Raw genomic sequence first — 15,996 nt, 5'->3', positions numbered from 1 at the left:
GTTTGCTGGCTATTCTACATTTTTGACCAAGCTCATTTGGTGTACCGTTTCTTTGAAGCATGGCCAGGTCGTTTTTTATATGGTTGTCCGGTTTGTTATTGTTACTAAGGCGTCAGCTAGCTAGCTAACTTAGCTAGCTACTGGTTCGTAACGTAAACAGTAATCAAACTTAACAGTTAGCAAACATAACTACCGAAAACAACGAATTTTCACTCCAGCAAAGGAAAGTTCTGTCTTGTTTTAGCCAGGTACGTGTCTGTTTTGGTGTTGGTTGATATCGAAACCGAAAAAACAACTCTTATTAGCTAACGCTAGCTAGTTAATCATCCAATATACGTTGAATTTAACTACTATAGTTCCTGATTGTTGTGATATGTCCCTTAAATAAAGTTTGTTTTGCTTCTTTTTCTCAGCACACCTCGCACCGACAAGCTCTGCATCATCATGTCTATCGATTTTGATAGTGCTGCTCTTCAAACACAACATGATGAGGAAGAATACGACCAGGAGGACTATGCAAGAGAGCAAGAGGTGCAGGAACATGCATAACAGTTATAGCATTGTAACGTGATTATGATATGTGTTGCGGTTGTGTTTGTCACTTGTCTGCTGCCAATGTTAGACTTTGTTATAGGTGTTCGAGTTGCTTGAGGTCCATTGCTTTGTTTGATCGTACATCTATCCAAACATGCATTTATTCTGCAAAGTTGTCTATGACATGCTAAAATTGTGAATGAAGCAGTGCTTTGTACTTCTTTCACTGGCTGGGTAAATGAGTTAGGCCTCTTGTATGCAATTCAATACTGAAGGCATTATTGTCTCTACCTCAGTGTTCAGATCGTGTGCTCACCCGTTATTTATATTTCATCCCATAGTTCATGTTGCATTTTTATATACCATTCGTATGTCCTTTTAAGCTTTCAGCTCTTAAAGTTGAACAACAATTGATAATGAAAGTATTCAGGTACCTATATGTTGCTCTGAGTGGATATTGCAGTTGTCTGTTTAGGGAAGCATTTAAGTGTTTGCATTTCAAAAGCACAGCCTGCTCCACTGCTATACAAGCATGCTGTGTTACTCACGCCTCAACAATCTGTTGCACCATGAACCTGAGCTATTATTGGCTCAGGGGAAAGGCCTCCTTCCAGGTGTGTCACACTGAAACTAGCTTTGCCCTCTGTTTTCTCTACTTTCTCTTATTTAGGTTACCTAATTTCTAAGCTGGGTCCCAGTTGTTCTTGAGTAGAGTTAGCATGTAGATATACTGTGATTGAAGGTATTTTCAGTGGATTGCAACATTCTGAAAAACACGACTTTGGAAAAATATTAAGGCTGAAATGGAAAATTATTTGATGTAGGCGATGTAGTATTCAAAAGTTGGTCAAGTGGAAAATGTTTGTCACCGGTAATTAGAATGTTTCTGCTCCAGTTAACCATCCTATATGTTTTGTCTAAACAATGGAGTTCTTTGGGACCAAAACACAGCGATACCACAGGGAGCCGACAACATGCCAGACACGTTTCGGATGTTTCACACAGAAGGTCTTCTGTGTATTAGATTAGGCTGGAAGGTTATCATGTGGCTTGGCAGTTGAAGCGCAGTTGCCTCTTCAATCTTTAAGTTAAATACCTAAGTGGAATATGGGTCCTTCGGTCGTGGACACAGTGGAGGATGTGAGGAATATTCAACAGTCCTTGTGGGAAGTAAGTCCAGCTGGCTCTGCTTGTTCCATCACTCACTGCTGGTTGTGAGGGCAAGCCTGTTCAGTCTGCTGCTGACAGAGAGGAGAGTTTGCCTTGTTGTTTTGTGTCATGAAAAGAGCTAAGGTTTCTCGTAAACAAGTCATGGTTGTCTGTCAGTGTTTTGTTTCTCAGTTTTCATGTGTTTATTTGATAGTGTTAATGAAAAGGATGATCAGCATACTTTTTTATAAGTGAAGTTTTATTCCAAAATGAGATATCCATGATTTGTGAAAAAGGGTGACACCAACTCTTACAAAATAATTGCTCACATGAAAGTTTAAAATACTGAGTGATGAATTTCACGTAACAAGGTTTTCTCAAAATGGATATGTAGCTCTTTGGAATGAAAACCTACAAATTTACCGCCTGAGAGATTCTGTCTTTCATGCTATGGTTGATTGCTTCTTTGCACTGTGGTTTTTTTCTGTATCACTGTATAACTCGGTTGCGGAGCAACCTGGGTGAGTCATTTCCATGTGCTATTTTTCTGCAGCTGCACAAACTGCTCACAGACTTGCCCGATGACATGCTGGAAGATAGCATGGACTCCTCCTCCCCAGAGCTGGAGTACTCTACCTGCAGCAATAAAAACACCGGCAAGAGGTAACATACACATTTTATTGCTGGGACATTAGCAATTTCAGCTTCTCAAACTCTGGATGCAATAAAGAAAAATTCATATGTACAATAATTGTTGGATTGTAAAATTATGTTTTTTTTGTCTATTCAGCCCTCAGTCCACATGGACTCAGCAATGTGAATGGTCGGATCATCCAAGACCTGCCTCCCATGAAGAGGTAGAGTGTTGGTTTCTTTTTATTGGTACATTTATTTTCTGGGCCTTATCGGTATTTAATTAAATTTGCTGTCAATGTCTTTTTTGAAGAATTATGAAGCTGACTATGGTCAAGGCCCTGATCATGATGAGTATGCTTATGAGGATGGAGCTGTTCAGATCAATGGCCATGCAAGTCACCCTCAGAATCAACCACTGCCTCACACCTGGAACCAGCAGTCTCAGTTCAACCAAGGAGACTATACATACACCAGCATGGGCACAGAAAAGTCTACAGAGGCCAACGATTTCTCCACAGACGAGTATGAGTCTAAACCCTACCCACAAGGCGCTAATAACCCTGTGGAATATGACAGAGAGGGAGGACGAAGGGACAAGCAGACCTACGGGGAGCAGAACAACACTAGAAAGCATTTTCAAGTGAGTGGAGTTTAAGGTTTAGCCTATTTTGAATTGCAGACTATCAAAAAAGCCATACTTTTCTAAGATTGTGATTGGATTTGATGGTTCATAGCTTTAAATGTTGCTCTTGTCTGTTAATAAGTCTATAATTACAAATGCACATTGTGTTATCTGACAATGTAAATGCGTCATAATTATATAGTAGCTTAAATGAGAGACATTGAGTGGGTTTATTCTTGAGTTATAAAACACAACTGTACTTCTGCAGAAAAAATATGTCCAAGGCATTCTTCCCATACAAAAAGTAGAAAGCCTTTATTATTTAGTGGCGAATGCATAACATACACTTGTTAAAAATGTTTAAAAAGCACTGATGTGTTGCAGCACGTACGTACATAGCCTTCCTCAGGGTGCCACAGTAAATCGGTACAATCGTATTTCTGTTTCAAACATTCTGTGTCTCTCGTCATGTTTTGATCTTCAGAATTTCGACTATGCTGGATCCGGGGACAGAAGGGTGGATCAGTACAAGGTCGGCTTTAACCCTCACCAACCTGCCTGCCAGCCCAAGATGTTTAATTCACAGGCCGCTCACCAAGAAGGTCACTTTGACCATCTGCAGAGAGAATTCCTTGACTCGGCACAGAGTGAGTCTCACAGTATTGATTTTGTTGTTTAGATTAATAGCACTAGTAGAGTACAGTGACATGAAAATCACTGTAACCTAATGGCTAGAAAAGTGAGCTTGTGACTTGAAAATCAATCCCTGAACTGGCTGGGCAAATCTGTCCAAGCAGAACAAAATTGAACAAAAAGGGCTCTTTCTCTCTCAACAACTACTGTCAAAGTGACCTTGAGCAAGGCACTGAACTCTCAACTGCTCTAGTTGAGTTACAGTACAAAACTTTGGTTGTACTACCCACTGTGTTGTTAGTTTAATTGTCTAACCCCCCACTTTCCTGCCTCAAGTCATTGCTGTAAATGAGAATGTCTTGTGGTTAAATAAGGGTTAAAAACAACAAGTGATTGATTCAGCCTTTATATTGATGAGAATTTAATTTTTATGCTGTGTTTCAGATACTGCTGATGGGGAGCAGCTTGCCCAGCTACAGATTTTAAACAAGGCTCAACAGAGGCAAATTGAAGACTTGGAGCGAAAACTGGAGGATTCAAGGCGCAATATGAGATACATTGAGCATCAGTTTGCAATCGTCAAAGGTATGTTTTGCCAAGTTTGTACTTGCAAAATGGGGGGTGGGAATTGCCACGCGCTTTATTACGATACTTGGTCCATGATAAAATAATAATGTGATTCTACTGATTTGTGATATCTTATATTTGCAGTTTAATACCGCTACATATTATGATTTGTTGTTCTCTTTTCCTATGCTGCATTCAAAAGCTGAAATACAAACTTGTGGGGCAATAACAAATTTACTTGTACTTAAGAGTAATAAGCCATGAATCACTTACTCAAAGCCTTTTAAGACTTATGAGGGTCTCTTACACTTTCAAGCACTCTTTTGGAGACTACTTTTTTTCCCCTCCATTTTTCAAGAACATTTTTAGAACATCATTTTGCAATCTATACAACAATTGTGGTGGAGTCTTTTATAACTGCACATGCTGTAGTCCCCGGGAACATGTTTGTCATGTTTTTATTGCCAATAGATGAAAAAGATGGCCTAGCAGTAAGTCTTAAGGAGTCAAGCCGATTGATTGAAGAGGCCAAGGAGAGAGAGGTTCAAATGCAAAATAAAGTGAAGTCACTGGAGCAGCAAGTACAGGCACTGACTGAAAGAGACCACGAGGTAAGTTTTGTGTTCCTAGATACTGATGCTTTTTTTTAAAAAGCAAAATACAGACAAGTTGCACCACTTATGGAGAGCACTGCTTCAGCGGGTAGAGCATAGCATTGCTGGGATCGGGAGTTTGAATTTAAGTATTTTAAGTTTTAAGTACCCAAATGAATGCACTCATGAAATTTAGAAGGCGCTTTTGATAAGAGATGTGGAGACATTAGTTTTGTTTTGATTGCAGAACATGAAGAAGCAGAGGGTGGCAGAGGCTGCAGTAGACAGCATGAAGCAGCAGATGTTGGAGCTGTGTCGCTCCGACACGCTGTCCAGAGCGCGGGAGCAGCACGACCGAGACGTCACCGTTATGAGGGAGCAGCATGAGGTTGCACTGCTGACACTGGAGCAAAAGCTTGACTCTAGCTCTCAGGCTCTGAAGGAACAGGTCAGAAATGTCACTGTCATATGATGCACTAATGGGGAAAAAGATTGAGGTGTCAACAAAGGTTAAGAGTATGGGTTAACGGGGGGTGTGTTGTTATTTCGTTGCTTGCAGACTGACGTTGGCCAGAGGTTACGGGAGCAGGTGAAGCAGCTGGAGCGCCAGAGAGAGGAAGAGCAACTGGAGAGAGCTGGAGTCATCAATGCCCTCACTCAGCGTCTGGAGGAGAGTCAACAACAATGTGCCAAGCTGCTGCAAACAGGTGAGTGATGGGGTTTGCTTGTGAACTGCCGCCACATGCCGTTCCCTACTAGCTCTATCAAAACAGTGTTGACTGCAGTCAGATTGACCTCTTTCCTCTCTGTTGCTGTTCTCTGTTCTCTCAAGGTTCAGTGCAGGAGATGAGTCAGATGCAAATCAAACTACAGCAAGCTCAATCAGCCAAGGCCTTGAGTGAAAACATGAACAAAGTTTTACAGGTTTGCATTCTTATTTTTCTGTCCCAGGATGGGGCCACCTCAAAATGCTATTACTCAAAAAAGAGCTACTTATCTCAGTTGATCAACCTTTTTATCTTTTTGTTTTATGTTTTAAAGGAGGATCTGGCTGATTTGAAGGAGCAGATCACGATGTATGAATCAGCTGTGAAACATGGTGTCATAGCATTAGACCTGAATGGTGACTGGGACAACCAGCTGTCTGAATCCTGTATGGATTTAGGATTAAAGAAAGCAAACTGGAAAAATGGCAGGCTTCACAGGTACGCAATTGTACGCAGTAGTATCACTGTCATCTCTATAAACAAATATCAAAAGTGGCACTGAAGTTGATGCCTATATCAAATTGATTATAAGCACACATCATTTTCTCTCCCCCCATTGTGTGGTCAGTACTGTGCTGGCTGACCTGTCGGACCCCAAGCTGCCCAAGGACGAGGCGCTGCGGGAGCTGAGAGTGGAGATGCAGCGCTGCTTGGCCAGCCTGAAGGGGAAGAGGCAGAGGATCGGCCAGCTGCAGGAGGAGCTCCAGCACTCTCAGGCCCAGGTGGACGAGCTGCAGACCCAGCTGGATGAAGCCCAGCTCAGCTCCTCGGTGAGGACTGCCCCCTACAAGACCAGGCTCTGGGTTTAATATTGTACTACTGGGCAAGGCGTGGAACACTATACTGTTGTATACATTGTCCACTGTTGTTTAGGTTGAAGTAGTTTGGTCAGTTGGGTTTCTTTATTTACATGTACAAATGATAAAATACTGAAAAAAGGTTGGAAAAAGAAATGCAAACTGTGCCCGTCAGACAGTGAAACCCTAAGAGGCTTATTAACCTGAAAAGGAAAAAAGGGACAGAGAAAGGCAGACAAAGACACAAGTGAATTTGGCAGCAGAAACCAAATGACATCAAAACTGTGGTACATGGTATTGTACAAACACAAGAAAATGCATAAATAACAGTAGGAGATCAAAATAAGCCTAATGCAGACAATGATCATAAAAAATCAGTGTGTTCCACAGGTAAGAGCGAACAGCCAGGTGAAGCATCTTGACTTGACTGGAGCATCTCAGAAAGAGTTGAAGCAACTACAAGAAGATAAACAACACTTACAGGAACAAGTGGAGGTTGGTTGTAGTTTATCATCAAATTAACTGAACCTAAATGATAATATAATCATATTCTGTCTGTACAGCACTGTTTTCTGACTAAATCATGAAGGATTATTTTTCTCTCCTAACTCCAGGCCCTAGAAAAGAAGAACAAGGAGCTGAAGCAGAGTGAGGAGAAGGTGAGATCTGCCAACTTAGAGCTGTGCACCAAGATGAGGGAGATGATCCAGGAGTTGGACCAGGAGAAGCAGGAGGCCGCTGAGAGGTGAGAGCATGGAAGAGAGAAAGAAGATTACATTCATTGTTTCCTTTATCTTCGTTCACTAAAATGGAATGAAAAATTGGAAATTCATTTTCTTGCTCTATTGCTCATATAACACCTACAAGGGTTAGACCAATATATCAATATATAATGTACATATAGGGTTTGCCGATATATTGGACCATAATTTCTATTTCGTTAAATATTGTATATCGGTCAATGTCATCCACCTCCAGTATGATGGAGGTCCCTCCTTGACCACACGTGCATAAAAGGTTTTTTCCATCCTGCCAAGGAAAAAATTCTGTAAGAAACACTGAATCCTGAATCCATGAAAACAGTCAAATATAAAATATATTGAATATCAGCACAAAATATCTGCTATTGGCAGCTTCAGTCCAAACATATCGGTATCAGTATTCAAAAACCCATATTGGTCAAACCCCAACACCTACTGAATTTCTGTTTCTCTATTCAGATCCGAGCGGATTCAGCAGCAGTACAGGAACGACGTGGTGAGTCGGGTCAGAACGGAGCTCATACTGGAGCACGAAGCTCAGGTTGATCAGCTGACTGCACAGCACCAGCAGCAGGTCCAGGAGCTACAGTGAGTCCCCATTACCTGTCACTGAGAATCTTAGTTGTCTGGAAATCTTTGCAGTTCATTTACAGTACTTGCTACTTTCTACACAGAACCCAGCTGTCTGAGGCCAATGATAAGATGATGGCTGTGCAAGAGTGTTACATAGCAGTCTGCAAGGAGAAGGACATGCTTGAAGAAAGCCAACGTGGCAGAGTGAGGGAGGAAGCTTCAATGAGAGAAGAGGAGGTATACACATAAATAATCCCATAAGATCCAAATGTGTACAAAACTGTTAAATTTGGAAATCTTTTTTTTTTCATGCTCATCAAATCATTTAGGGATCCTTTTGCAATGTAAAAGGAGGAATTGCCATCCTGGAAGTGAGCATTACCTTCAGGATCAATAGGCTTTACTGCAAGATGGTTCTGTGTTGATGGATATTTGCCCTTTGTCCACACATGGTTGCTCACAGGGTTGAGTAAACCTAAACCACATATGAGGAAAACACATCCCACTTTATATACTTTGTATATTAAAATAATCAGAACATTTACTCAGCCTTTTCCTTTATTTTAGTAGTTACCTTTGTAATTAATTTGTATGCTGGGACTCAAAGCATTGGCTATCCAATTTTTGACAAACTATTACCATTTTAATGTACTTTGTGATGGTATTTCCTATGGCATGTTGCATTTTCACAAAACTAGTTCTCACAGAGCTGAAGTTGCCTGTGTACAACAAGGATTACCTGTAGAGAGAGAATGTCTTTTGACTGATCAGTTCTTGTTCCCAGCAAAAGATGAGAGAGGAGAACAGTGCGGCCATGGAGAATCTGAGGACTGAGCTGGAGGCGCAGCATCAGGCCTCGCTCAACCAGCTCAAAGCTCTCTGGTCCAAAGAGAAGGAGACTGAGATCCAGCACCAGGTCAACTCTCAGGTAGCCTCAGCCAAGGCTACTTGGAAGGAGGAATTGCAAAAGGTATGATCCTGTATATTCCATGCCCAGCTCCCTCAGCCCCCTCATGGTGATTTCAGGTCAGGCTTGAAATGTGTTACTGCTTCTGTGCAGATTGAGAGGACCTGGGCCCAGCGGCTGGAGGAGGCAAGGAGAAATAAACACACAGAGACTGCTGAGGAAACCTGTCAGACAGATGAGAGCGAGGCCAGCAGTGTGACAATTACGGTTGAGGAGCTGGACTCCAGGCTCACTGCCCAGAAACTGTGGCTGCAGCTGGAAGCTGACAAAGTCAAACGCAAGGCCGTGGAGGAGGCCAGGAAACAAGCGCAGAGAGAGCTTCACGAGAAACACCTGGAGGACATGGCCAAACAGGTTAGTGGGCTTTTTAGAATACATATGCCAGTTATTCAAATGTGCTTTACTGTGCCATGAGTACATTTTATTTTTGGTGGAACCAGTTGGAATCAAATCACATACCCATGCATATTTATGGATTTATTTATGGATTCATCCCTCCTCATGGTATTTGAAATGGTCATGTACAGTAGTGTACTTAAATGTGGGATTGTTACAGGTTGAAGGTGCAGTAACCAGAGCCTACAACCGCTGGCTTGAGGATTTGACCTCACTACCAGAGTACCAAGACACTCTCCAAAGAGAGAAGGTGAAGTGGGAAGAGCTACAGGAGAAACGCATACAACAACGGGTATGACAAGCTTTCACCTTTGCAAGTTAAGTGGAAGTTAGTGTGACTACCTTCAAATTGGGTTTTACTGTTCTGATCGTGTGTTTTCCCCAACTCTGAATGTGTCAGGTGTCCCAGGCCCTGAGGCTGGCAGAAGAGCAGCGGCAGGAGAGGCACAGGAGCCAGCTGGAGGAGCCAGGGTCTGGAACCCAGAGGGTGGAGGAGCTCCAAGAAGAGGTGGCAACTCTCCAGAGCCAGTTGGAGCAAGTGAGGGGAGAGCAGGCTGCCCTGCTGAAAGCTGAGCTGGCTGGAGCTAGAGCAGCCTGGAACCGGGACAAACAGCAGGAGATCTCCATCATCCAGGTTCGCAGTGAGCAGGCGTACCACACCAGGTTGCAAGAACAGCACAAAAAGCTGGAGCAGGCTCTGCAGCAGGCCAGAGAGGAGGCCGACCTCCAGAAGAAGGAGCTGCTCCTGCAGACGGAGGCTGAGCTGCAGCAGGCTCTGAGGGCCAGAGAGGAGGAGTGGAGAGGTCAGCAGGCGGAGAAGGAGCAGGCACACAGACGGCAGGTCAGGGAGGATTTTCTAGTGGAGCTTCAGACTGGGCTGGCAGAGCTCCAGGCACAACTCCTCAGGGATCCCAACACAGAACAGCAGAATACTGACGAAACCAGGAGGGCCAGTGGGAACGCCTCAGAGGGCACGATAACACACACTGTCAAATCATCCTGCAAAGATATGATCACCAAAGCAGTATCCCAGGCCAAAAAGGAGTGGAAGAAAGTGAGTTGTTGTTGAATAGCTGTTGTGTAAAGCTGAGATAACTGATCTTCTCATCTGTTAATAATTGTCCTGTGAGCAGGTCTGGCTGTGCTCTGTTACTGGGTCACCTGAATGCCAAGGCCAGAATTTTACAACACTAGAGGCACTACTGTGATGAAATGTTGCAGGGTGTAGCAATGGTAATGATTTATCTGATGTGGTCTAATAATTGTGAGTTGCTCTTCCCTTCATGGCTGCGTTTTTACCCCCATAGATGAGTGAGGAGAAGCTCAGCCGTGTGTTGAAAGAAACACAGGAACACCATGAGAGAGAAATCGACAAAATACAAAGTATGAAATATCATCGAATTCACCGCTGTTCCTCATATTGTCTCTTCACTAATCATGGCATTTTGAAAACAGCATATTTAATCCACATGACACGCAGTATTACCTCATTTGATTAAAATGTGGTGCCCATCAATAGTTATGTGAGATTATTGTCCATTATTTCCAGGCTCTGTGTCCCAGAGGAGGGAGCAGGCCCGCTGTGGAAAGCAGTGCGCTGAGACTGTAGGCAAGCTGCAGAAGAAGAACCAGGACCTCCAGAGACACTTGGAGAAAGCCTGCCGTCAGCTCCAGCGCACCGTCCGAGAGCACAAGGCGGCCATGCAACGTCTCAAAGGTATGTAATGCATCTATTTAAATGTTTTTCAAAATGGTTGAAATTGAATTATTCAACCTGCTCCAACAGATACAACTATATTGTTTATTGTAGATGAGCATGAAGACGGCTTACGAAAGGCAAAGGAGGATCACCTGCTGCAGCTAGAGGAACTGAAGAGATCCAAAGAAGCCTCAGGGTGTGTGTTTATTTTTTTAAATTTTAATTTAATTAAATTTGTTTTTGTATTGAAATAATGTTTACTAAGCCTTAATCTAGAATTGTAGTATGACAGACCCCCCATTGGAACACTGTTGCCCCACTGCTCGCTTTGTTTATCCTTTGATTTATTTGATTGAAGCTATTTATTTTCCACTCTTACATGGTATCTCAATTACTTAATGTATAAGTGATTTAAATGTGTTCTAAAAGGCTCTAAAAGTTTTTGATTTGTTGGGTTGTAAACTTTTAAGTGAAATGGATAGTTATGTTGAGTTAAAATGGGTGATGAAAGCTGAAAAAGCCAAAATCTTGAGGGTTTGTCATTATATCTAAGATTTATATGGCCAAATTCTGGTGCTTTCTTCTTTAGTGCTTTAAAGGGAAAAAAACAAATAAGAAGCAAGGCTTTATGTTCTGAAATTGAAGCATTATCTTAAAGGCACTAAATGAAATTTTGAAAATCAAAATTCACTGTAGGAACTGTAGGTTAGATCAGTGGGTGTTTCATAGTTGAGGTTTTGGAAATTGGTACAGTATGTTCTTGTGATATTCACTGATTCAGCCAACAATGAAATTTGTAGAAAAAAAGAAGCTTTTAGTTGGGGTTTGTTTTGAATTTGTTTTTTTTTAAGCTGAAATATATTGGTGTTGGTGATAGTAGTAGTACTGAATTCTAACAAGCTGAGGCCTACATTCGACTTTCTTACAGGAGTTCTGATCAACAAAATCTTCAGTTGGGCCTTGAGGAGATGAAGCAGCAATACACGACGACTGTGGAAAAGATCAGAGGTTCGTAATGAAGCTGTTCTCATGAACTGGTTTTGTGGATTAAATTATATTCTGTGTGTGGGATGCTGTTGAGCCTTGTGGAGGTGTTGTGGACCGAAACATCTGTGATGGGAGGAGTCTACTTGATAACCCAGTGACATAACCGCTCTCACGCACCCTTCTTTCCTCTGACATCCTAGCTAGGTTTTTACATAAGTGCTCACCCAAAATAACATCAGATGCTGTAAAATGATTAATATCAAAGGAAATATTAAATCCCACAACTGTCATTACCAGATAGGTTTGCTGACAGATTAGCTTCCTAAAGTGGTTATACTTTTCATAAAGCTCATAAAACGTGGTGTGAATTGTGTGGAGAATTGCTCCTGGCCTCCTGTACATCAACAACTAAATGTTTTTTGTGTAGTTTTATGTCTGGTGTCCCAACGTAGGCCTGCATTGTCTCTTTCTGCAGTAAATGTGATGTCCTGGACAGTGTGTATTTGTTGTTATATGTAGTTGCACCAAACCTCACCAAGCCAAATTCCTTGTGCATGTTTTTAACGTACCTGATGAATAACGGTGCTTCTGATTGTGTTTGTGTGTCAGGAGACATGCTGCGTTACCTCCAGGAGAGTAAGGAGCGAGCAGCGGAGATGATCCGCGTGGAGGTGCAGAGGGAGAGGCAAGACACTGCCAGGAAGATGCGGCACTACTATCTGACCTGCCTGCAGGAGTTACTGGAGGATGGAGGACAGGCTACAGGGCAAGGAGCCATAATTGTCCTTAACTTGTTCGCTTGTTTCATCATGGTTCGCAAAGGCTAAGTGTATTGACCCTCCTGTCTTCCATAGGGCTGAAAAGAAAATAATGAATGCTGCTGGCAAACTGGCAGCTATGGCCAAAGTGCTGGAGACGCCTGTCAAAAGGAAATCTGGAAAGAACCACAGCTTACCAGGTGAGTCCTGTCATGCAGAACTTGTATAATATGAAAATCTGATGTTTAATGCTTTTTTCCAAGTGGTGTGGATTGATGTTCTGTATTGACAGGTCCGTCGACAGCTGTGTCCACTGGCAACACTCCAGGTAGAAAAGCAGGTTTCACTAAGAACCCGTCTACAGTAATTCAGGCACCTGAGATCAGACCGGAGGAGAGGACACACAGGGAGACGACTCACACTGGTTCAGAATATCAAGTCCCCGCAGCAGCAAGGACTAAACCTTTGAGTAAAGCTTCCCACCAGGACATTCCTCTGTGTGGGAAGCAGGAGGCCTCAGAGGAAGCGGGGTTGAAAGCCCAAGCACACCTCCCCTCTTACAAACCGTCCCGGCAGTTGGCCCCGACATCCCAGGTGGATTTTATCAGTGTGTCTCTGAGGAATAAGAGCAGAGAGCTGTACCTCCAGGGAGGCGAGTCTGGTAAAGCAGACGATCGGCTCGACTCGGAGCGACAGAGCAAACCCTTCCTCATCCAGGAAGCTCCTGTCAGAGATGAGAGACAGAGCGACTGGAGTTTGTCGAGTAGCGACTCAAACACAGACTTCCCCGTCTCCACACACTCCTACTTGGGAAGGAAAGTTGAACCGGTGAAGCCGTTTTCTCTGTGCGCTGCGTCGGCCAGCGACCTGGGAGAGTTTGGGAGCCTCACCCCGGACATTTCTGACTTGACGGTTTATAATGAGATTGCCAAGATGCCACCTCACACCAAGACCTCGAACTTTCCCGGTGCAATGATGAGTACGCACAGAGAGCCCATCCCCGGCTCTGAAGGCGAGAAGCAGCACCGAGTTTGTCCGAAGGCTCTGTTCTCTGAGTTGAGGCATTGCCAGCAGGACAGCGGCTTTGACAGTCCTTTCTACCAACAGAAATGACTGAAGGAAGAGTCTGGGGTGAAACAGACACGCTTGGTATAGACCTGACGATTTCAAACAGCTGACCATATGGTGCCTTATATTGCCTTTTAACATGATGTATCAAGTTTACATGCAGTAGAATTATTGCCTCCATAGTTGCTTGCAGTGTGTGTGTTTACGTTTAAATTTGTTGATACTTAGTATATCTGAAACACCGCCACATATCATACTTCGCAGTTCTGGTCTAGGCTATCTGATCTGTCCCTTCAGACATAACATTCATATAGATTTGAAACCCAAAACATTCACAGTGAGTTTTGTAACTATTGGGACAGAAACATGCTTGTTTATTTTGGCTGATAATCCTCAGTATTATTTTTGAATGTGATATGACACAGTAACAGTGTTGAGGTTAAACTAGGATAAAACACGGCCTATCAACTTGAATTTGAGGGGATTTTCAGCCGTATTGGGTGAACCACAAAAAAAAAAAAAAACTATAGCCAGCTGTTGTTCATAGTCCCTTGTTTCTGGGTGACGGATTAAGATAATAATTAAGCCAAAAATTGTGGCTGTGCTTTGACTTTGAGATGTCTGCAACCCAGAGATTTCACTGGACTCTTTCCAGCCTTTTTCCATCTTAGCATATCCATACAAATTTAGTTGTGACTCAACTTGGCTCTTAATTACAGTGAGGCAGTATGATCTGGATTAAAATAAGTAAACAAGGGTCCAGCTTTGAATAAACCTGCTTCTGTGACAGAGCCATGTCTGAAAAGTCCCTCAAATTGAAGCTGGCAGGCTGTCCTTTAGTCCCACTGCCATGCTGTCGTTCACATCCGAAACAGGAGCATGAAGCCAAAACAAAATAATGTTACTGTCCAAATACTTGTGCTGCTCAGTGTGGATCTTACAGGCTTACAGCACATTCCTGCCCTGAGAGGTTTCACAAATTTGCCCTGGCATTAAAACAGATAATCCGCCCGCTTTGGACAGTTCAGTCTAGATTTGAAAACATATAAAATTCTCTCAAAGCTACAAACACGAGACCCAAGACTCTTAAACTGAGATTTCAGTTAGACACTTTTTGGAGCCAGTTCATTGACAGAATGAATTGGAGAACAACTTTCCAGAAAATATACCTGTACTCTGTGGAGTTTTTCCAGGAATATTAACATTTTCTGGTGCAAAATAGTGAACATTACTGTGAAACAAAGCTCACTTTCAAATTCGGTCAAACACTCTTTCATTCCAGATCAAAGGTTTCTTATAGATGTCACAGATTTAGTGTCTTGGTTGATTATATTTCAAAGAAGACAGCCGTTTGTTCACAAATAGTGATTGAACTGTCAAAAATAATTGGAATGGTTTTATATGAATTCCTTTTTTTTTAATGGGGATGGTTTCCTTTTTAATGGATGAACGATGAATTAATAGTGATATTTCACTTGATTCGAACATCCTTCAATTTTTGCATGCTTACCTCAGTTTTAGCTCATGAAGGCTGACATCAGCTGCCCCGGGGATCTGAAGTTTGAGCTTTCAGGTGTTTTCTTGTGTGTTCATTCACTTGCATAGAGGTCATACTTGTAACACCCTGAAGGGGATGGTTTTAGGTCAAAGGTCGTGGCTCATAGAGGACTTAATCTGGTCTACACTGTTAAGTTGTAACACCATGAATGAGTGACGCTCATGGGCCACGCCTGTAAGCACGCTGTGACTAGATAGATGCAGGTTTATATAGGAGTTGTCTCTCTACTCTCTGTATTCTCTCTCTCTCTCTCACTGTGATCAGTAGGATTTTTAGATTAGGTTATTAAAATACTGTATATGCAAGAGGAGGATCTGAAAAACGCTTGTGTATCCCTGGAGCGTCTGATGTCGGTGTTTGAAAGATGACTGATCAACCCATGTTCCTGTAAAGTGTTACACATTGTTTTAATTGCAAATCCTTCTTTGTCAGATGTTTGCAGTTTGTGTGTTTTATGCCTCCCGTCCCCATCAATAGATACTATTGATTTTGTTTGTTTTATTTAAATTTAAATTATTTTATATCAACTTAATGAGATATGCTGTGCATAGAGGATAAATAAATCTTTTTTTTACGTATTTTTTGGAGTTGCTTTTGTTAAATCTGATGACTCATGATTATCTGACCTTAACCTGACCAGCTAAACCTGTAGGCATAAACATACAGCACATAGCATAGAGATAAAACTCTATCTTGTGTTATCTCTGTGGCACATACATCATTTTTACATCTCAACAAGTAGCCTATGTTGGAGACTGAACTAATCAGTGTCTATTGATACAAATATAATCCTTTCAGGTCCAGCTACCCTCAGTCAGTTACTACAATTGAATATTGAACTAGAAGGGCACTCGGAGAGCGCAGACCTCCGCCAAGGCCAATAGCCCAGTCTGCTATGATATGCAAATTTCGTGAGTCGGATGCGATCCGC

General features: G+C 42.4%; 1 protein-coding gene across 1 annotated transcript; it reads left to right on the top strand.

The window, feature by feature from the left end:
* The first annotated feature begins 111 nt into the window (after positions 1-111).
* Positions 112-15,643, top strand: cep152 (centrosomal protein 152). The gene is made up of 28 exons (XM_071515372.1): positions 112-248; positions 414-531; positions 2,237-2,346; positions 2,474-2,540; positions 2,630-2,959; positions 3,426-3,588; positions 4,019-4,159; positions 4,613-4,752; positions 4,982-5,182; positions 5,294-5,441; positions 5,567-5,658; positions 5,776-5,939; positions 6,070-6,271; positions 6,689-6,793; positions 6,913-7,043; positions 7,519-7,647; positions 7,734-7,869; positions 8,417-8,602; positions 8,693-8,953; positions 9,156-9,287; positions 9,396-10,049; positions 10,303-10,378; positions 10,545-10,712; positions 10,806-10,890; positions 11,623-11,702; positions 12,291-12,447; positions 12,536-12,639; positions 12,768-15,643. The coding sequence occupies exons 2-28, from the start codon at positions 445-447 to the stop codon at positions 13,550-13,552; spliced, it is 5,034 nt and encodes a 1,677-aa protein (XP_071371473.1). The 5' UTR covers positions 112-248; positions 414-444; the 3' UTR covers positions 13,553-15,643.
* Positions 15,644-15,996: the final 353 nt, after the last annotated feature.

Source organism: Centroberyx affinis, unplaced genomic scaffold, assembly GCF_046629955.1.
Source record: "Centroberyx affinis isolate AG114_WGS23_722 - 3 ecotype Tasmania unplaced genomic scaffold, CSIRO-AGI_Caff_v1 ptg000347l_1, whole genome shotgun sequence".
NCBI lineage: Eukaryota > Metazoa > Chordata > Actinopteri > Beryciformes > Berycidae > Centroberyx > Centroberyx affinis.
The sequence above is the reverse complement of the archived record's forward strand: the minus strand, read 5'-3'. Positions and strand labels throughout refer to the sequence as shown.